We start from the raw sequence: 20,917 nt of genomic DNA, 5'->3' as shown, positions 1-20,917 counted from the left end.
TTATAACTAGGGCATGCCCGTACTATATCTATATCTAAAATTATATCCCCCCCCTCTATTTACATGAAATGGTTTGGTCCATGAAATGTTTTGGTCCATTCGCAACGCCAAAGCGAACGGCGAACGCTTTACATGAAATGGTTTGGTGCATGAAATGTTTTGGTCCATTCGCAACGCCAAAGCGAACGGCGAACGGCGAACGGCTTGCGAGTACAGTGACAATCCCCCCGGGGTTTTAATTAGTTTTAAAACGGAGCTTGGCAACCGCTGGCGTTCTTTAGCCGGCAGCTTCGCCCGCACCGAACACCGTTACAGTACCTTCGACCGCGAGTTGCTCGGACTTCACTTGGCGGTCAGGCACTTCCGCCATCTGCTCGTGCGAGTACAGTGACAATCCCCCCCCCCCCCTCCCCCCTCTATTTACATGAAATGGTTTTTATTAGTTTTAAAACATAGTTTAACGCCAACATAGCGCCAACATAGTTTGCAAACGTGAAATAAATGAATACGCTCTCAAATGTGCCATCCGAGGCAGAGTGTGTCCGCCACGTTCGGCACACGCGATAGCTCGCTGCTCTCTGATTGGTTGAATCGTTTTTTGGACATAGCTCGGTAAGTAATTGTCCGATTAATATGAAACCTTGAAAAGGCACATCCTCGGGTCCCCCAGCAATATACCTGGCAAGTTTAAAGTATATCGGACCCGTGGTTGTCGAGAAACAGCGGTCACAGACAAACAAACGTACAAACGTACAAACGTACAAACGTACAAACGTACAAACAAACACACAGAGATTACTGGAATTATAGATAGATGCAGCCCGATAAACGGGCTTTTCAGTGTTCCCGAGTTGGTTTTACGAATAAACATCTTCTCGGACGAGTTTGTGCCTTGCCATCCTTTATTCGTATTCTGCTGGAGTCCGGACTCCTTCAGTGTCATTAATTTATACTGTAAAACTTTTAATGAGGCTCTGTCTGTAATTTAATCCAAATGAGTAAAAACCGAACACAATAAACACACAAGAAGATACAATTCAACTTTGTCAAATTTATAGAATCCTCAATTTCGTCCGATTTACTTGAAATTTAAACATGAGGTCAAGCGGACTTAGAAATTGAAGAAAGCTGAAATTGTACCAATGATAGTCGGTCGGAGCAACAACGATGATCAAGAAAATAATTTTGAGTTCTGGGAGAACTTCCTCCCACCTCCTAAAACCCGAAAATGTAGATAACAACAAACACTAGACGGTGCTCGAGGGACATTTGTTTAGCGAGGCTGGTTTCCGCCGTATTGTTCGGATCCCTTGTTTCTCACGGCATGACGTTCTTGGGAATTATTTGCCTGCTGCTGGAATACTCCCGAAGATAAAATAAAAGAATGATCTGTTCGCGTTATTGAATCTTTTCACTTTGATACGTTTGATCCGATCATACGGATAGATGGATATGGCTGTGCGACCTTGACTGTGCGGTACGTCGATTGGGCGGTGTAGCAGAAAATGCTCGAGCGAGTCATTAGTCATTGGTCATTTAATTTGTGAGGTGATTTGGTGGCGGAGTGGACGTCGGGCTGTGGGGACGTGACGGCGGTAAGATGTCGATCGTAATGTCTGGTGGACGGACACGTTGTAAATACTCTCTGAAACAACTTTGAAAATACGATGGATGAAGTTTAATTGTCTTTGAATCGTTCGTTGTTGTGAGCGACGTGAACTATTTCTGAGAGCAGGAGTTTTAGTATAAATAACGTGTTTTCGTGATAGTTATAATATTAATAGAATAGCGTTGTGTATCTGTTCACCTTAATCGAACATTTAGTTTCAATGGATCAAACGAACCGCTTCCCGTCATGGTTTGCAAAGCTTCCGGGAGTAAACTGTGCAAGAGAAGCCTGGAGTGCCCAAAACACCCAGAGGGACACAGCGGAATAACTACTGTAGTAGTTAATAGCAGCAGTAATAGTGGTAGTAGTAGTGATAGTGAATTAGAGTAGTGAATTAGTAGTGATAGTGGTAGTAGTAGTATTAGTATTAGTAGTGGTAGTAGTATTCGTAGTGATAGTAGTAGTGGTAGTATTAGTAGTAGTAGTGGTAGTAGTAGCATTAGTAGTAGTAGTATTAGTAGTGATAGTAGTAGTGGTAGTATTATTAGTGGTAGTAGTATTAGTAGTGATAGTAGTAGTGGTAGTATTATTAGTGGTATTAGTAGTGGTAGTAGTATTAGTAGTGGTAGTATTAGTAGTGATAGTAGTAGTATTGGTAGTATTAATAGTGGTAGTAGTAGTAGTATTAGTAGTGGTAGTATTAGTAGTGGTAGTATTAGTAGTAATAGTAGTAGTGGTAGTATTAGTAGGGGTATTATTAGTAGTGGTAGTATTGGTAGTGGTAGTATTAGTTGTGGTAGGTTAGTGGTAGTATTAGTAGTGGTTGTAGTAGTGGTAGTATTAGTAGGGGTAGTAGTAGTGGTAGTATTAGTAGTGGTAGTAGTAGTGGTAGTAGTATTAGTAGTGGTAGTAGTAGCATTAGTAGTGGTGGTATAAGTAGTGGTAGTAGTGGTGGTAATAGTAGTCGTCGTTGTTGTAGTAGTTGTACTACCGGTATGTGGTAATTATCAAATGTATGGTAATTACTGGGACAGTTGGTAGCATCGTTTTTGTGAACCACTGGTATAATTGGCCATGAAAGGAAAATCGATCTTGAAAAAGTGAACTCTTACTTCAAGATAACCGGGATAACTGAAACAAACGTTTTAGAATCTTGTGTTGATGTCATGGTTAATCACGTGTCAAGGTTCAAATGGGCTAATAATTTCAGGGGTTCTTAACCTTTTACCCAGTCAAGACCCCCAACGGATTGCCCACGATGTCCCCATACCCCCTTCACCAGGCTGTTGACTGACCTGAGGGGGTTGGGGGGGACTGGGGGCATGTCCACCTATAATTTTTTGGATTTCTAGGTGCTCTGTGGTGCATTCTGAGGGGTGCCCAATTACTTTAATTGCCTATTTTTTTGGATGGAAATTGGTAACTTCTTACCCAGAAAATGGGCCAAGTTCGGGGCTCTGCGCCTGATTCCCAGTCCCATTAGGTTCCAGTGTGACTTCAAAATATCTCAATAGCTTCGTTTTACATATGGATAATTAGGAACAGAACAGGAAAGAAAATCATTGGGATTTTATCCCTATTTGTTTCTTTGCTTGTTAACAAAGAAACAAAACAAACTAAACTAAACTAAAATATGCAAGTTTTATGCAAGCCGTTTTACTAATCCAGTGAGATTGTTGCTGCTGTTTTCGTGCAATCAGAATATGGAATCGGGGCACAGTTTGTGACGACGCCACTCGCATATCATCGGACACCTCAAGTCGATTTCTCCACGTTGATTTCAGGTTCAATAATGCAGAGAAACCTGTTTCACAGATATATATATATATATACTAGCTGAGGTACCCGGCTTCGCCCGGGTTGAATAAGAATAATACAAATATATGATGAAAAGAACATGTATATTTTAGAGCAATATCACAGTACATTTCCTACATGACGTTTTGTCAATTTTCAATTTCTCAAAACCTCTTGGTATACAACATTTCTGGTTTTCTTACTTGGTGCCAAGACATAAAGATTGCTTGGTTTTCCAACCCTCGAGCAGCCCACGTACAGCTGGCCATGGGAAGTACCCGGCATTGCCGGGTGGGGCAAGGGAGGGGGGGAGGAAGGGGAGGGGAGGGGAATGGGGGGGGAGGGGAACGGGGGGGGAGGGGAGGAGAGGGTGGGGAGGGGAGAAGAGGGGGGGAGGGGAGAAGAGGGGGGGAGGGGAGAAGAGGAGGGAGGAGAGAAGAGGGGGGGAGGGGAGAAGAGGAGGGAGGGGAGGAGGAGAGGGGAGGGGGAGGAGGAGAGGTGAGGGGGGAGGGGGGGAGGTGAGGGGGGAGGGGGGGAGGTGAGGGGGGAGGGGAGGGGGAGGAGAGGTGAGGGCGGAGGGAAGGGGGAGGGGGGGATTTTAGTGGGAGGGGAGGGGGGAACGGCTAGCTTGGCAAGCGATAGCAGGCTTTTTACTTTTATTTTTACCTCAATGAGGGCTATATATATAGTCCGTGCTTGGAGCCTTCAAGTTCAACATAAAGTTTTTTTATGAAAAATAATGCAGATGTATAACAATCCACCAATGCAAGTTCAGAAATGAATGCAGATCCTTTACTTTGCGATACAAACGCAATTCCCGCCATTTCCACTCATGGTCGAGGCCTCCACAGTGACCGCGCCTCTTCTTCCTCCTACAACTTCGTCTCACTTCTTTCACTCAAAATGCACGAAATTCTGCCACATGAAATTATGTAGAGGCCTCGTCGGGGGGATATAAGGTAGATAAGGAAGGCATTGTAACAGAAGAATCAAAATAAAAGTGGAAGAACATAAGGAAATGTTAGCTATTCTGGACCCACAGCCAAACCCGACAAACCATTGCAATACACCCCGAACGTCTAGCGCCGCCACAAACTACACCATGGAATTGCAGCTGGCACGGTTTTTTTAAACCATTGATATTAAAATAAAACGTAGCCTAAAACCACCGGGATTTTATGCTGATTCCGAATCTGTGTCTAAACCTTTTCTCCGATGTGTCGTTCTTGAGTTATAAGTGGACATCCAGACAGACACACACACACACACACACACACACACACACACACACACACACACACACACACACACACAGACACTCCTCCTTTATATATAGAGATATAATCGGGAGATTAAATCAGACGCGGACGTAGCTTCAGGACGTCGATCTTTAATTTGTCAGGCTTTCGACCAACAAAGGTCTTCTTCTTAGTCGTCCCCAAGTTCAACGGAAGTGGGACGAACTTCCGTTGAACTTGGGGACGACTAAGAAGAAGACCTTTGTTGGTCGAAAGCTTGTCAAATTAAAGATCGACGTCCTGAAGCTACGTCTGCGTCTGATTTAACCTCCCGATTATTTATTTAATGCAAATGAGACGCCCTGCTCGTACTGTGGAGTTTCTCCTATTTCTCACAGTTATATATATATATATTTATTATATATTTAAAGTTGATATTTCATTGAATTTTTTACAATTTATTATTATTATTTATTTCGAGTCCCATACCCCCAGATTTTGGTCCCCATAGCCCCCAAGGGGATTGTTGCAGAGATCTCGCTCAAGAAATTTAAGACTGATCAGACTAAGCGTTGTCCCTGTCGAATTATGATGTCATAATTACGGCACCAATGACGTCATCGTTAACAACACCTATTCCCCATATGGAGTTCTTTACAATGAGGCACATTTCAATTTTTTCCATGGAGGGGTTTTGGAGATATAGAGGTGCAAAGTTTTTCGGTTTTTCTAAGATGGCGCCTGTACCGCATGACCTATGATGTCATGATTATTATTATTAAAATATTCTACTGGAGGAGGTGTTCCTATGGTGAAAACTTCGTGTCAATCGGACCAAGAATTGCAGAGAAAAAAATGCATACTGATCGAATCAAGGGTTGTACTTGTCGAAATATGACGTCTTAATTAAGGTACCGATGACATCATCATTAATATATCTTACTTCCCATGGGGAGTACTTGACATTGAGCCATGTTTCAATTTCTTCCATGGAGCGGTTTCGGAGATATCGAGGTGCAACTTTTTTCGATTTTTTCAAAGATGGCGCCTGTACCATGTGACCTATGACGTCATAATTATCAGCAAAATAATCCACAGGCAGAAGCGCTCCTACGGTAAAATTTCATGTGAATCGGACCAACGGTTGCCGAGAAAATGTATTTTTAAAATGCAGACACGGCACACGTACGGCATACGAACGCACCCGATTGCTTAACCCCGCTTTTTGCTTCGCGAGCGCAGGTTAACAAGGTTGTTCGGTCATTCCGTTTGTTCGGTTTGTTTGTCAACAGTATATCTCAAAAAGTTGTGGACGAATTTGGACGACGTTAGGTGCACAGGTTGGGGGTGTAGCAAGGCCAAAATGATTCGATTTTGGTGAAGATCCAAATACGGATCCAGATATTTATAAATTTTGAAATGATTTTTCACCATTATGAGATCGGGCCCAAAACAAGATATAGCACGTTATCTCAAAGTTGTGGATGGATTTGGAGGAAATTTGATGGACTCGGTTGTGTGTGTGATAAGGAAGAATTGATTCAATTTTGTTAATTTACAAAGTAATTCTTCACCATTGAGGGATGGGCCAAAAACGTTGTAGAGGACGATATCTCAAAATGTTATGGACGAGTTATAACTAAACTAGGTGGATGAGTTGGTTTGGTGACAAGAACAAGCCGATTAGATTTTCGTTCAGGTCCGAATCCAGATCCGGCCTATCAGTGGATACAAAACATAAACTGTTCACTAGGCGGAGATATGCTCTCTACCGAGTACATGTTCTAGTATTTATCCTGTAACTTTATATATAATTCATGGTTTTATTCATGTAGAATAAATCAATAGATGATTATTTTACAAAGTTGTTTCACATTGTCCATTTTACCCACAGAAGTGACATGAACAATCGGGTGTTTGTGTTTTATTTGCGCTTCATGCTCACATGGCTCTGTTACCCTTGCAGGTCTGCATTCACTGCAAACCACCATGGTAGTAGAGGTTGAGGGATTTTTCGGAGTTTACCTGCTCTACTCGGTTAACCCACAATTTCGTGGTCGGATTTACGTGGGTTTCACAGTGAACCCCGAGCGACGTGTTCGACAGCATAATGCTGGGCGGAAGCGCGGAGGGGCTTGGAGAACCAGTGGTCGTGGTCCTTGGTGAGGATTTAAAAAGCCTACAATTGCACCAATACATCTGTCAAACATTTACATCATATATATACTGTATATTGTTACGGATTCGTCACTTCCGTTGTTGTGGTTTTCATCCACTGTAAACATTTTTGATTCCATGTACTATTATTGTTGTCGTTTAAGGGAAATAGATATTGATATTTTCCAAAAGGTAAAAAAGTTAATGTTTTAAATGAAACCGGAACCGGACGACGAAGAAGAGGAAGAGAAAAAGAAGGCGGATTGAGTGAGTTCGCCAAGAAAGCCGAGCTGCTTCGAGTGCTGGAGCAAACATTGATGAACGGAGGTCACTAGCGAACGTTGGGTTTCCCAGGAAAGGGATTCTTGCGACAGAGTTGTTATCGCTGAGACAGATCAACCTGCGTGTCAGGTTTTTGGCCTGCATTTTCACCGCATTCAGACGTTTATCTGGTGTGTGTGTGTGTGCAACGTGGATTTTGAAGGTAAATCTTCGGTTCGCCGACTGTGAGCCGTGAAACGTCCATACCCGAGGGTGTGATTTCCCAGTCGCCTGGAGGGCGCCTTTGGATTTCCCAGTCACCCTGAGGGTGCCTTTGCGCAGCTTTGGCCGCATGACTGTGACTGTCATCCGAACGGGATTCTGGTCTCGATTAGACATCGTTCTGACGATCGCTGGAGCGGATCGACTTTGGCTTGAAGCCGGGATCGACTTTGGCTTGAAGCCGGGATCGACTTTGGCTTGAAACCGGAATCGACTTTGGTTTGAAGCCGGGAAAGAGACATTGGGAATGTTCTTGTTTCACTCACTTGGAGCACAGTGAGTTATATATTACGAAACTGATGGTACCATCATAGGATATATATTGATTGTACTTTTGATTAATATTATTGTTGTACTGTTATTCTTATGTGATCTTAATACAATATTTGTTTGTTGGTAACAATTGGTGTGGCTTCACCATTGATCTTTGACATACAGAATAACACATTTTTCTGCCGTGACTCCTCTCGGGGCTCAGAGGTACACCGTGACCGGGGGTTGGGGAGGAGCACGTAACAATACATACTGTGACGGTTCTGCAAACCGCACCCCTCCCCCTGTATGAGCACACATCCATCCACATAGGTTCCCAAGACAGTTATATTGTTAATATTTGTATTTATATAGCCCCATACATCGTTTAATGGGATGTGTTTGTGAGGGCCTATAGAGAGATCTTTGTCCTTCATCCCGATACTCTTCCTTTTCCCCGCTCAATCTTCTTCTTCCTTCCACCCGTTCACCACCCATCCATTCACAGAACTAGTTAGCATTAGTTAGCATTGCGCATTGTAGACACAGTATTTAATTTCGTTTCTCCTCTTTTACCTAGGCATTTAAGACTGAAAAATAGGGCGTATCGTTCAGGAAAGCACCAAATTTGGCACAGATGTAGTATGGACCTATACAATTGTTTTCCTGAGGGGCGCCCAAAAATTCAGAACCCCTGGTGGCCGCCATATTGAATTTCAACATGACCGCCCTCTGTGACCTATTTCCCTCAATAACTTATATACTATGAGCGATAACACCACAGTTCCAGTGTCTTACCCCATGTTTTCATGGTCTCTGAATCCAATGGGATCAATTGCATAAAGATTGGCATCCATCATCTTTAATTTCAAGATGGCCACCATGGTGTTTCCATTTTCCTTGAATCTCTCACAGTATTTTAGGTAAAATTTCAATTCCAAGTGATACACATTGTTTTATTGGTCTCTGATAACAATGGAATGGTATTAATTAATCAAAGTTACACACAGTTGCAGTTTTAACTTAAAATATTGTGGGCACTTGAAAGGTGGAGGCTCTCGCACAGACGCGTAGTACTACAAGCACTGTCCATCGCAGTCACACAGTGATGTGCAGGGCAGATTTGCCCTGGAGCATTTACAGTTGCCTTTACAGGCCGACTTACAATGGCAGCTTGTAAGCTCTGAACATGCCTCCTGTATCAGTGGTATTGTGGTCCAAATTGGTGTCCAAGAAGTCCCTGTTTTCATCCAGCCCCAATCAGCTGGTGATGGAAGTTATGGGTAGGGCACAAGTGCCTGACTCCATACGTGTCCAGCCTGAAAACATGCACGTTTAGGTGTTGTTCCAAGGCGTCTGCTGTTGGGGGAATGTGATCAATTGTTCTTGCCTTCTTCGTGAACAAGTGTCGGCTGGCGCATGCCATTCACTGTCTTTATCTCGGTAGTCCGGTCATAGAGGATGGCAACATATCTTTCTATGCTCTGTAGTTCCATAGCAATAGCATCCACAGATGGCCTATAAGCGAGAGCATGAAAGGTCTGCGTGATGCTGGGGTATGCCTCCCAAGCCTTCCAGGCTGTCTTTTTCCCAATTTGGGCAAAAAATGACACTGTGTCGCAGCCAGTGAAGGCATGAAATAATGGCAAAGACTCGGACTTCCTGCGGCCAAGGCCGGTGGCAATTTTATGGATGGCAAGGTAGCGGTAGCTTTTACCAGTGCCAATGGCAATCCAGAGTTCCTCCACACCGTGTGACTGGTAGGTAAAGTAGTGTGCTATTGCCAAGACCACAATATCAGAATCTACAGTTCGAATCAATACCCGTTTTCTCCCCTTTTTCACGGCATCCAGGACATTTTTTGGATTTTTTGAATTTTCTGAATTTTTGGGCGCCCCTCAGGAAAACAATTGTATAGGTCCACACTACATCTGTGCCAAATTTGGTGCTTTCCTGAAAAAATGAACGATGCTTCCTCTTAACTGCCTAACTATTTCCAGAAAGAGTTAGACACAGCTTCAATTTGGTTCCTTGACCTATCCGGATAACCTTCCCAGTGTATACCCTGGATAAGAATAGGTACGCCGTATCCCTGCATGTCGTAAGAGGCGACTAAGAGGGTTGGCGTCAGGAAGGGCATCCGGCCATAAAAACATTGCCTCAAAAAGAGAACCATGACAATTACAACTACATGTGGGCAGGGTACAGCCCGAAGTGGAGATCGGTTTCTGAGGTGTGGGACATGGAATGTAGGGACAATGACAGGGAGATCAGGAGAAGTGGTGGAAGTATTGGTCAGAAGAAGAGTGGACATATGTTGTGTGCAAGAGATGAGATGGAAGGGAAGTGGTGTGAGAATGGTGAAGGGTAGGCAGGGACAGAAATACAAGTTTGTGTGGCAAGGGTGCCTGGAGGGCGTGAATGGTGTTGGTGTCCTGTTTTCTGAGGAGTTTGTAGACAGTGTGGTGAGTGTGACTAGAGTGAGTGATAGGTTGATGATGGTGAAAATGATGATTGGAAAGCTCTTGGTGAACGTCATCTCGGGATATGCTCCGCAGGTTGATCGAAGCGATGAAGAGAAGGACAAGTTCTGGTGTGCGATAGAGAAGCTGATGGAAAACGTGAAAGATGAGGAAGTTGTTGTGGTAGGAGGAGACCTGAATGGACATGTGGGAAGGAGTATGGATGGTTTTGAGGGAGTTCATGGGGGTTATGGATATGGTGTGAGAAATGGAGAAGGTGAAAGGATTTTGGAGTTTGCTGATGGAGCTGATTTGTTGATTTGTAATACTCAGTTCCAGAAAGAGGATAATAAGCTTGTTACATACACGTCAGGTGGGTCGACGACAACCGTTGACTACCTGATGGTGTGTAGGCGAGATAGGGGGCACCTCCGGGACACAAAGGTGATCCCGGGGGAGGACGCTGTTTCACAGCACCACTTGGTTGTCTGCGACGTAAGGGTGAAAGGTGCGAGGAGAGCTCGGCGGGTGAAGTACCAACCGAGAATGAAGGTGTGGAGGTTGAAAGAGGTGACAGTAAGGGAGGCATTAAAAGAGAGGCTGAGTAGGGTCGAGGATGATGTGGTTGAGCTTGAAAGTGGTTGGATGTCAATGAAAGCTAGTCTGTTGGGAGCCGTTGGTGAGGTATGTGGATGGACAAAAGGACCACTGAGGCACTCGGAAACATGGTGGTGGGATGATGAAGTTGGAAAGAGGATTGACGAGAAGAGGAAGAAGTTCAAGGAGTGGCAGAAGGCGAAGGGTACTGGAGCAGAAACAGCAGAGCATGAAAGTTATAAGGCAGCCAGGAAGGCTGCAAAGAAAGAGGTAGCAAAGGTGCAGGAGGCATGTAGGAAAATGTTCGGAGAACGCTTGGATTCGGAAGAGGGTCAGAAAGCAGTATTCTGGATTGCAAAGCAGATAGCGAAAGAGAGGTGTGATGTGATGGGGGTGAGTTGCTTGAAGGATGAAGTGGGACAGATCGTTGTCGACCCAGATGGAATTAAAGGAAGATGGAAAAGATATATGGAAATGCTGTTGAATACAGAGAATGAATGGGATGGCAACATAGAGAGTAACCCAGTTATAGGACCGGCAGAGAAGATAACTGAGAAGGAAGTTGAGGAAGCGATAAAAGCAATGAAGGGTAGAAAAGCGGGAGGGCCGACGGGAGTTGTGGGAGATATGTTGAAGGCAGCAGGAAGTTGGGGTGTGAAGAGAATGACAGAGATCTGTAATCTGGTGGTGAAAGAAGGCCGCATTCCAGTGGATTGGGAACTGAGTACCCTCGTCCCTCTATACAAGGGGAAAGGTGACCCTCTGGAGTGTGGCTCGTACCGAGCGATAAAGTTATTGGAGCATGGAATGAAGGTATTGGAAAGGGTGTTGGAGAGGAGGATAAGGAAGAAAGTGAAGATCGACGAAATGCAGTTTGGATTCATGCCAGGAAGAGGAACGACAGACGCGCTTTTCATTGTGAGGCAGTTGCAGCAGAAGTACATGGAGAAGAGGAAGAAGTTGTTTCTTGGGTTTGTTGATCTGGAGAAAGCATTCGATCGGGTTCCATGCAAAGTATTGACATGGGCATTGAGGAAGTTAGGAGTGGAGGAATGGTTGATCAGAGTAGTGATAGCAATGTACAAAAGAGCACGCACAGCTGTAAGGACGAAGGACGGGAACAGTGTTGAGTTTGAGGTGAAGGTGGGAGTGCATCAGGGGTCGGTACTAAGTCCACTACTATTTGTAGCTGTGATGGAGGTGCTGGCTCAGAATGTAAAGGAGGGTTTACCATGGGAGTTGTTGTATGCAGATGATCTGGTGTTGATTGCGGAAAGTATGGATGGACTGAAGGAAAAGATGAACACGTGGAAGGAATGTATGGAGACAAAAGGTCTGAAGGTGAATATCGGAAAGACGAAGGTGATGGCAAGTGGTAAAGCATGTGGTGAGGTGGAAAGAACTGGGAAGTGGCCCTGTGCTGTGTGTAGGAAGGGTGTGGGAGTGAACTCCATTCAGTGTACAATGTGCGCTGAGTGGGTTCATCAAAAATGTAGTGGTCTGAGAGGGTCATTCACCAGTGTGGCAGCTACATTCAAATGTAAGGTGTGCACAGAGGGAGCTGCAGATGGAGGAAATGTTGAGTTGGATCTTGGAGACGGCGTGAAGCTGGAAGGTGTGAAAACATTTTGCTACCTCGGAGACATGCTGAATGGAGAAGGTGGATCAGACTCGGCAACGGTTGCTCGAGTGAGATGTGCATGGAAGAAGTTTCGGGAATTGAGTGGCGTGCTGATGATGAGGGGAGTGTCGTTGAAGCTGAAGGGAAAGGTGTATGCTGCATGTGTGAGAAGTGTTATGATTTATGGGAGCGAGACATGGGTAATGAACGTAGAGCAGCAACGAAGGTTGGAAAGGGTGGAAATGCGAATGGTTCGACGGATGTGCGGAGTATCGTTGAGAGAGAGGAAGACAAATGATGAATTGCGAAAGATGATGGGAATAGAGCCTGTGATTGATGCTGTGAAGAGGAACAGGTTGAGATGGTTTGGTCATGTGTTGAGGAAGGATGAAAGTGACTGGTTGAGAAGAGTGATGGAAATGAATGTAGAAGGAAGTAGAAGACGGGGAAGACCGAGAAAGACTTGGCTAAAGATGGTGGAAGAAGAAATGCGGGCAAGGGGGTTAACAAGGAGAGATGCAGAAAATAGGGCAAAATGGAGAAGATTGTCATGGGGACCGCAAGGCTAACCCCCGCTCTAGCAGGGAAAATGGCCTTTAAAATGCATGTTGTTGTTGTTGTTGACCTATCCGGAGACATTTAAAATGATAGAAACACCTATAACTAGAACGGCACTCAGTACAGAGCATACCTCCACCTGGTTGGCCATATCATTCAATGGTGAAGAATCATTTAAAAATTTGCACTAGCCAAATCTTCACCAAAATTGAATCACTGAAATATTACATTTACATAAGTACTCAGACCCTTTGCTATGACACTTGAAATTTAGCTGAGGTGCCTCCCATTTCTCTTGCTCATCTTTGAGATGTTTCTACACCTTGATTGGAGTCCACCTGTCGTAAATTCAATTGATTGTGGTAAAGGTAAAGCCAAACAGTTCAATCTTGGTTTCATCAGACCACAGAATCTTGTTTCTCACCGTCTGAGAGTCCTTTAGGTGCTTTTTTGCAAACTCCAAGCGGGCTTTCATGTGTCTTTCACTGAGGAGAGGCTTCCGTCTGGCCACTCTGCCATAAAGCCCAGATCGGTGGAGTGTTGCAGTGATGGTTGTCCTTCTGGAAGTTTCTCCCATCTCCACACAGGATCTCTGGAGCTCAGCCAGAGTGACCATCGGGTTCCTGGTCACCTCTCTTACCAAGGCCCTTCTCCCCCGATTGCTCAGTTTGGCCGGGCGGCCAGCTCTCGGAAGAGTCCTGGTTGTTCCAAACTTCTTCCATTTAAGAATTATGGAGGCCACTGTGCTCTTGGGAACTTTCAATGCAGCAGAGATTTTTTTTTTGTAAGCTTCCCCAGATCTGTGCCTCGACATTATCCTGTCTCTGAGCTCTGCAGGCACTTCCTTCGACCTCATGGCTTGGTTTTTGCTCTGATATGCATTGTCAGGTGTGAGACCTTATATAGACAGGTGTGTGCCTTTCCAAATCATGTCCAATCAATTGAATTTACCACAGGTGGACTCCAATCAAGGTGTAGAAACATCTCAAAGATGATCAAGAGAAATGTGAGGCACCTCAGCTAAATTTTAAGTGTCATAGCAAAGGGTATGAATACTTATGTCAATGTGATATTTCAGTTTTTTCTTTTTAATAAATTTGCAAAACTTTCTAACATCCTGTTTTCTCTTTGTCATTATGGGGTATTGAGTGTAGATTGATGAGGGAAAAAATGAATTTAAACGATTTCAGCACAAGGCTGCAACATAACAAAATGTGAAAAAAGTGAAGGGGTCTGAATACTTTCTGAATGCACTGTACGTCGGAAATGAGGCATGATCAGTCACAGACCTGACTTTATATATTTCTAAGGATGGAAGGATTGTCTCATTGTATATATGGTGAGCTGCAGTTCATTGTGTTGTGTTCGCAATTAGTTTACCTTTTATGTTCACATTTACTCTATTGTTTTTCTTTATCTCTCTTTCCAGGGATATGGTTCTCATTGTACATGGTTTCCCCACAGATATTGCTGCACTGAGGGTAAGTTTATTTCAACTTCTGAAACGTTTTGGTTTTTCCCTTTGCTCATGATATCGTCACGCACATCTGGGCGGAAGTTTGCACCACCCCAAGGGCAAAGCTTTTAAATTGCGAGCTCAGATACCGAAACTGTTTGAGCCGATGCCCATTCTCCTAACACGCCAAATGGTTTTATTTATTTAGAGTTGTGGACGGTGCTTCTTCATCACTTTATATCTGAATTGTTTGGAAATCTCCGTGGTCTTCTTGTTTACCTTGTTGGTTTAGCTCTTTCACGAGCCTCGATCTTGTATACAAAAAAAAAAAAGAAAAAAAAAAGGCAGTTGCAACATAAAACTCCTTAGATAAGGGCAGGAGCTTAATTTGTAAGTTAAACCACTGGTTACATACAGGTGAAAACTATTACACTTATTTTGTAACCTTTAAAGTAAATAATTTGCTCCTGAAGTGATATCCGGTTAATTAGGCAAGGGGTTTGAATACCCATGCAACTAAGAATCTGTGAGATCATTTGATATTCTCTGTTAATTTAACTTATTCACATTTAATCTGCATTTTTTAGCTTTATCTCTTCAGAGTAGTTTGTGAAGATTCTACATGTTGAGTTCGATTTGAAAGCATCAGGAAGTAAGCTCATGTGGCATCAAAATGTGAAAACTTTGGAGGGGGTGAATACTTTTGCAGGCCACTATCAGCACAATTTTATGAGGTGTGGGAAATGTTTTAACGGGTGTAGAAAAGATCATGGCTTTGGATGGGGGATGACTTGCGATGGTGGTGAACAGCTGGGTTGAATACCTGGAGGAAATATTGAGGATTAAGAGAGTGTAGAAGGTGGTTCAACAGGTGGGAAAAGAGAGGACTAAATGAGTGGAGGTGAGCAGTGGTTCTGGATTTAGGCAGTTTCACTAGGAGGGGTTGCTGGTAGACCGCGTGCATTCTGCAAATGCCTGTGAAAGACAAAGCATAGAGGGTACAAGGGAACCGAGGTGGAAGAAGACAGAGAGACCACCAACCTGTCGGCGATAGCGAAGTGATATTGGCCCATGGATTCAACGTCATTGCGAGAGATTGCAATGATCTTGAAAGTCTTGGTTTCCACAGCGTCAAGCTGAGCAAGATGCGAGGCAGAGGAGCCAACCCAGAGGGGAGAGCAGTACTCCATCAAGCTGCGGATGAAAGCCTTGTCGGTGCGTAGGAGCTCAGGTGTGCCAAGGGAGGACTTTGCACGATGGTGGATGCCCAGTCATCGTCTGGCTTTGGAGGCCAACTTTGAAATGTGACCTGCCCAAGAGAAATCATGGCTGAGAGAGAGACCCAATAGTGAGACCCAATAGGTACGGTCCTTTTAGAGCTTCTCCGATGAACATCTGTCACAATTTTTACGTTGATCTACATTTACAATTGGTGTATAACCAGGACATAATCCAATATAATAAACAAATTGTTCCATGTCGAATCATACGTACACCAGCATTAAACAATACACATTACATGAAACACCACATAACACAGTTACTCCTAAACAATGTGTGACGGTCACCTTGACTGAAGCAACATTTATTTTCCTTCATGTTTTATGTCGTATCTACTTCACGGTTCGTCATATATGTGCTTCATGGTTCAGCATATACTTCATCATATCTATTTCATGCTTCACGAACTTGAGTACCTGATGGTGTTGAAGGTGTCATTGTTTAAGAAGTTTGCAGTCTGAAGTATTATCATCAGCATCACAATAAAGAAAATCTGCATAATAACTCTCAATACTCAGCTTTCTCAGTTAATAACTCTCAATACTCAGTTTCCCGGTGTGTACCCCGGTTTAGAATAGGTACACCGTATCCCTGCACATCGTAAGAGGCGACTAAGGGTTGGCATCAGGAAGGGCATCCGGCCATAAAAACATTGCCTCAAACAGGGAACCATGATTGTCATGGGGCCCGCAAGGCTAACACCCGCACCAGCGGGGAAAATGGCCTTAAAACGATCATTCATATTCATTCATACTCAGTTTTAACAAGTCTGTCCGTCACTAACCTACTTTAACACAAAACTACGCGGCTACCGCAAACTATCGTAGTACACAATGTTATTCATGGTCGTAGAAATGAACAAATGATAGGCCTTTATACCCCAAGCCAGAAGATTTAGCTAACAGCTTAATTGCTTCAGAAAAGTTACAAGCACAGGAAAGCCCCACTTACACATTGCAGTCATTTACTAGTTCTCCAGAGCTCTGCCTAAAAAATCGTTTTGGCTTGAGTTGGATTTTGCAAGGATCCTTTTTTTTCTTCTCCTTTACAGTTTGAATGGGCCTGGCAGCATCCACACCGTTCCCGTCGACTGTGTCATGTGACACGGCGTCGGCGTTCCGAGAGCAGCTTGGTCTTCCACATACGCGTGCTTGCCGAGATGGCGAGGACTCTGCCTTGGCAGCGACTCCCGCTCACCATTCGTTGGCTCAAGCAGGACTACTGTGTGGATTTCCCACCTGGTTTGCAGCCTCCTTTGCACATGCCAATAGCGTTTGGACCCGTTCGAGCACGTACGACACGCTGTCAGCTGGAAGCCGTCACCCAAGGAAATGCTCCCTCTCTGCCCTGTAGCATCTGCCAGAAACCGTTTGAGGTGCTCTTTGCACAAGCACATGGTAGCTCACAAAATAATAGCACATGTACAATTGTGACGCAAGCGTCTTCAGGTTGTAGTGATTTTTGTTCATACATCTTAAAAGTTGTCTCTCCATCACCACTTCATAATACATCCCACCATCGGTGTGGAAATCCATTGAATGAAATGCCAGATGCATCAGTGAATAACTTTAAAATGTGCAGAATGAACTGAACTCCGGGTAGCAAAACAGTGTTTAAAGTTGATCTTGTAATATAGAACTATACAAAGAAAAAAAGAACCACCTTTCGAGGCCATTTTTCCCCACAGAGAGGTCAGCCTTTTTTCAGCCTTTTTTGTCCTTTGGGACGCCGTGGTCAGCCTTTTTCAGCCTTTTTTGGCTCAAAAAGGTCAGCCTTTTTTGGGCACCGTGGTCTCCTTTTTGAACCAATGTTTTATGCCCTTCCTGCCGCCAACCCTGTTGGTCGGCTCTTGCGACACACATGGAATTACCAGTGAGCTGGTACTCAATTTGCCGAGCTCAGAAGGATGACAGGCTGAGGCAACCCCCCTGGTGTTAATTCAGCGATCGACCGGGATTCGAACCCAGGATCCCAAGGCGGCACCCTAACCGCTAAGCCAACACCAGGCTCGAAATATAGAACGATGTAAAATTTAATTTGTTTGCAGGACATTTGAGAAAAACAAGTTTCCTAATTAGCACTAGATGCTGTGGAATGGATGAATATCCTGTGGCTAGGTGTTTTGTATGGACAAGCTAACATGTCTCTCCAATCTTTTTATCTTGGCATGGCCATTTTAGTGTGTTTTTATGCCACCTTACTGTGTCCTGGCACAGGATGAAGAAGATGTGATTACTTGTTTGCAGCCTGCTTGCTTGCAGAGATTTCACATCGTCTGCCTGGCGAAGGAGTTCCTCCACAATGAACCTGACCAGCTTTTGCCCATTGAGGGGACATGTCCCAGGTGTTTGGAGACATTTGGTCAAATATCATAATCCTATACAAGCTTTTGTACCATTGGATAGCGAGTGTGTGTGTGCGTGTGCATGTACGTACAGCACGAAACCAAATGTCTCATTTGCTTAAGCATATTGTTTTGTCCACGGTCGCTTAACGGATTTATTCGGCTCGTGTGTTAAATTAATGCAATTGATTAGTTTTGATCACTTGCGTGATCTGTCTGTTTGTTGTCTGTCTGTTTGTCTATCTCTGTGAGCAGAAAAAACTCCAAAAGTTATTGGTGGATTCAGGCGAAATTTGGTGGGCAAGTTGGGTGTTTGACAAGGACGAATTGATTAGATTTTAGTAAAGATCCAGATACGAGAATTTTAAAGTGATTCCTCACCATTGAGAGATAGGGCCAAAAACGATATACAGGGTGTTTATAAAGTCCAAATCTATTTCAGTGAAACGACTATTAACAAAACAAGTGAATCCTCTTGGATTGCGCTGAGGTTCGGGCATGGAATTTCGAGCCTCGATCATGGTTCGAGCCTCGATCTTGTATACAAAAATAATAATAATAATAATAATAATAAGAACCTTGGGCCGAATCTCGCGCTTCACCAGTGCGCGTGCGCGAATTTACGTCACGTCGGCAGCGAGAAGGGGTTCCCCAACACGAACCAATCAGGAACTGCCACGTCACACTTATATGATCTCAGAATTCCTGTGACAGGAATTCGCGTTACACTGGCTGGAAGTCATTCGCTAGAGGCGCTTCCTCAGCGCTAATAACCTCTGAAATGCTCCAGGATGTGTTCAGAAATTCTGTGGAAAGATTTGAGCTCTGTAGAGATATTGAAGGTGCACATGTAGAACCTTATTCTTCAGTATTCAATAAATGTATACCTTCTATCGTTTTGTAATTTAATTTAACACAGTTACCCGTTATTTCTCTGAAATAGATAGAGACTTTATAAACACCCTGTATAGCACTATTGACGAGTTATGATTTTTTTTAAATGTGGATGAGTTGGTTTGGTGACGAGAACAAGTCGATTCGATTTTGGTTCAGGTCTGGATCCAGATCCAGCCTATAAGTGGGAGACAAAACATAAACTGTTTAGTCTGGCGGAGGTATGCGCTCTACCGAGAGTCATTCTCGTTGCATCCGCCACAGAAGGTGGGCAGAGGTTATGTTTTCATGATGTCTCAATGTGAGCAGGATATCAAAAAGTTGTGGACGGATTCAGATGAAATTTGCTGGACAGGTAGGTTGTGTGACAAGGCTGAATTGATTAGATTTTCGAGAGGATCTGGCTCTACATACGAGAATTTTTTGAGTGATTCTTCACCATTGAGAGATGGGGCTAAAAACGATATATAGCACGATCTTTTTTTTAAAAGTTGTAGATGGATTATGACCAAATTTAGTGGATGAGTGGCATATGTGACAAGAACAAGCCGATTCGATTTTGATTTGTAAGTTATGGATGCAAAATGTAAACTGTACAGCCTGGCAGAGGTATGTGCTCTTCAATTGGGCTGTCATTGGATTTTTCTTGGAGTAATCAGTGCTGTTTCTTGTTTTCTTTAAGTTGTAAAACATCTGTCCTCTGGGGAGACCTTGTGCGCTACAAGAATGGTTGTTATGGGGATCTTGAAGAAATGGGAGCTTCTGCGCAGGTCCATACCCGAGCAACACTCTTCCACTCTCACTCGTGGGAAAACTGCCAATAAGATTGTCTGCTCACACTCGTATCAGTTGTTTTATTGTATGTGTTAGACATCATTGCATTGTCTCCTTGAACATCATTTGAGTTTATGTTCAGTCCCTGCCCCCCAGCCCCCCCCCCTCCATTTTTGGTAAGCATTTAATTATTGGTCTATAAAATACCTACTTTAAAACGCAAAACAATTCCGGGCAAGGGTTACAATCTTGTTTGCTCATTGTGGTTTTTTTATGTGTTGTTTGTTTTATGCCATCGGAATGTGAAATTTCAAATAGTTTTATCCCTCTCTTCTCCTTTTTTTTGCCAGGTACATTGGACAGATGATCTGCAGTTGTGATGAAATGAACTTTCATTCTCTTTGGCTCTGCCCTTAGAGCTATTTTTTGAGGCTTTGGACATTACGTTTAATTGCATCATTCTTCCATGTGAAGCTTCCATATTGTAATAAATATAATAAAGGTGCAGTACTGTATATGGTACGAATGAATGGGTGGTGGAAGACGTAATTAGCACGTTTTATTTTGTAATACTGTACATTGAATATTTGTCATGATATCCACAATGGAAAACATTAGGGTGGTGATTTGGTTGTTTCAGTTGATTCTTTGGTTACAACTTAGAAATACAATTTAACCCAGTACATAATTCTGCATCCTTACACATGAGACAATTAATGCAATTCTGACCATTGTTTTGCACAAAAGGGAAAATATTAAAATCAAAGTCAAATGTGTTGTTCTCATATTGTTGCTGGCTTTTGGTAAAGTCATGGCGCCTGCAATTGGGTTATTTTATAACAATGTCTGTATTTTATAACAATGTGTGTACCTGAAACGACCCATATTTTCACGTTATTAATGCCTGCATATGTACTTGTAGTGAAGTACTTTTTAATTCATTTTAATTACTTGAAGATGTTATTATAGTGATTGTAATTTATTTACTTATTTATTTCATGATTTTTTTATTTTATTTTATAGTGTAAATCATTCAAAATTCAGCTTCCTGCTGCGATGATTTGATAATAAAACCATGAATTGAATTGCATTGTATGAAAGCAAGGTTGTATCAAAGCGTGTCCAATGAATGGGGTTGTATCAAAGTGGGGTTGTATCAAAGCGTGTCCAATGAAAGCGGGGTTGTATCAAAGCGTGTCCAATGAAAGCGGGGTTGTATCAAAGCAGGATTATATCAAAGCGTGTCCAATGAAAGCGGTGTTGTATCAAAGCGTGTCCAATGAAAGCGGGGTTGTATCAAAGCGTGTCCAATGAAAACGGGGTTGTATCAAAGT

General features: G+C 43.4%; 1 protein-coding gene across 9 annotated transcripts; it reads left to right on the top strand.

Annotated features, from left to right (window-relative positions):
- The first annotated feature begins 1,357 nt into the window (after positions 1-1,357).
- Positions 1,358-20,673, top strand: LOC137431367 (structure-specific endonuclease subunit slx1). Of its 9 annotated transcripts, none has more exons than XM_068122616.2 (7): positions 1,358-1,595; positions 6,611-6,806; positions 14,264-14,315; positions 16,623-16,946; positions 17,788-17,915; positions 19,492-19,579; positions 19,934-20,673. In XM_068122616.2, exons 2-7 carry the CDS (start codon positions 6,634-6,636, stop codon positions 19,961-19,963), a joined length of 795 nt encoding a protein of 264 aa, XP_067978717.1. In that variant the 5' UTR covers positions 1,358-1,595; positions 6,611-6,633; the 3' UTR covers positions 19,964-20,673. The 9 variants fall into 9 exon arrangements, with proteins under 9 accessions (XP_067978717.1, XP_078638056.1, XP_078638057.1 ...); XM_078781930.1 differs by having other exon boundaries at positions 1,368-1,477; XM_078781931.1 differs by having other exon boundaries at positions 1,450-1,477; positions 17,818-17,915.
- Positions 20,674-20,917: the final 244 nt, after the last annotated feature.

Source organism: Myxine glutinosa, chromosome 7 (assembly GCF_964187855.1).
Source record: "Myxine glutinosa chromosome 7, kmMyxGlut1.1, whole genome shotgun sequence".
Lineage (NCBI taxonomy): Eukaryota > Metazoa > Chordata > Myxini > Myxiniformes > Myxinidae > Myxine > Myxine glutinosa.
Note: the sequence above shows the minus strand (reverse complement) of the source record. Positions and strands in the feature narration are given on the sequence as shown.

Coding starts and splice junctions, on each gene's coding strand:
- LOC137431367 (XM_068122616.2), top strand. CDS start 6,634: ATGGTAGTAGAGGTTGAGGGATTTTTCGGAGTTTACCTGCTCTACTCG. Junction 6,807..14,263: donor ACCAGTGGTCGTGGTCCTTG/GTGAGGATTTAA, acceptor CTCTCTTTCCAG/GGATATGGTTCTCATTGTAC. Junction 16,947..17,787: donor TCTGCCAGAAACCGTTTGAG/GTGCTCTTTGCA, acceptor GTCCTGGCACAG/GATGAAGAAGATGTGATTAC.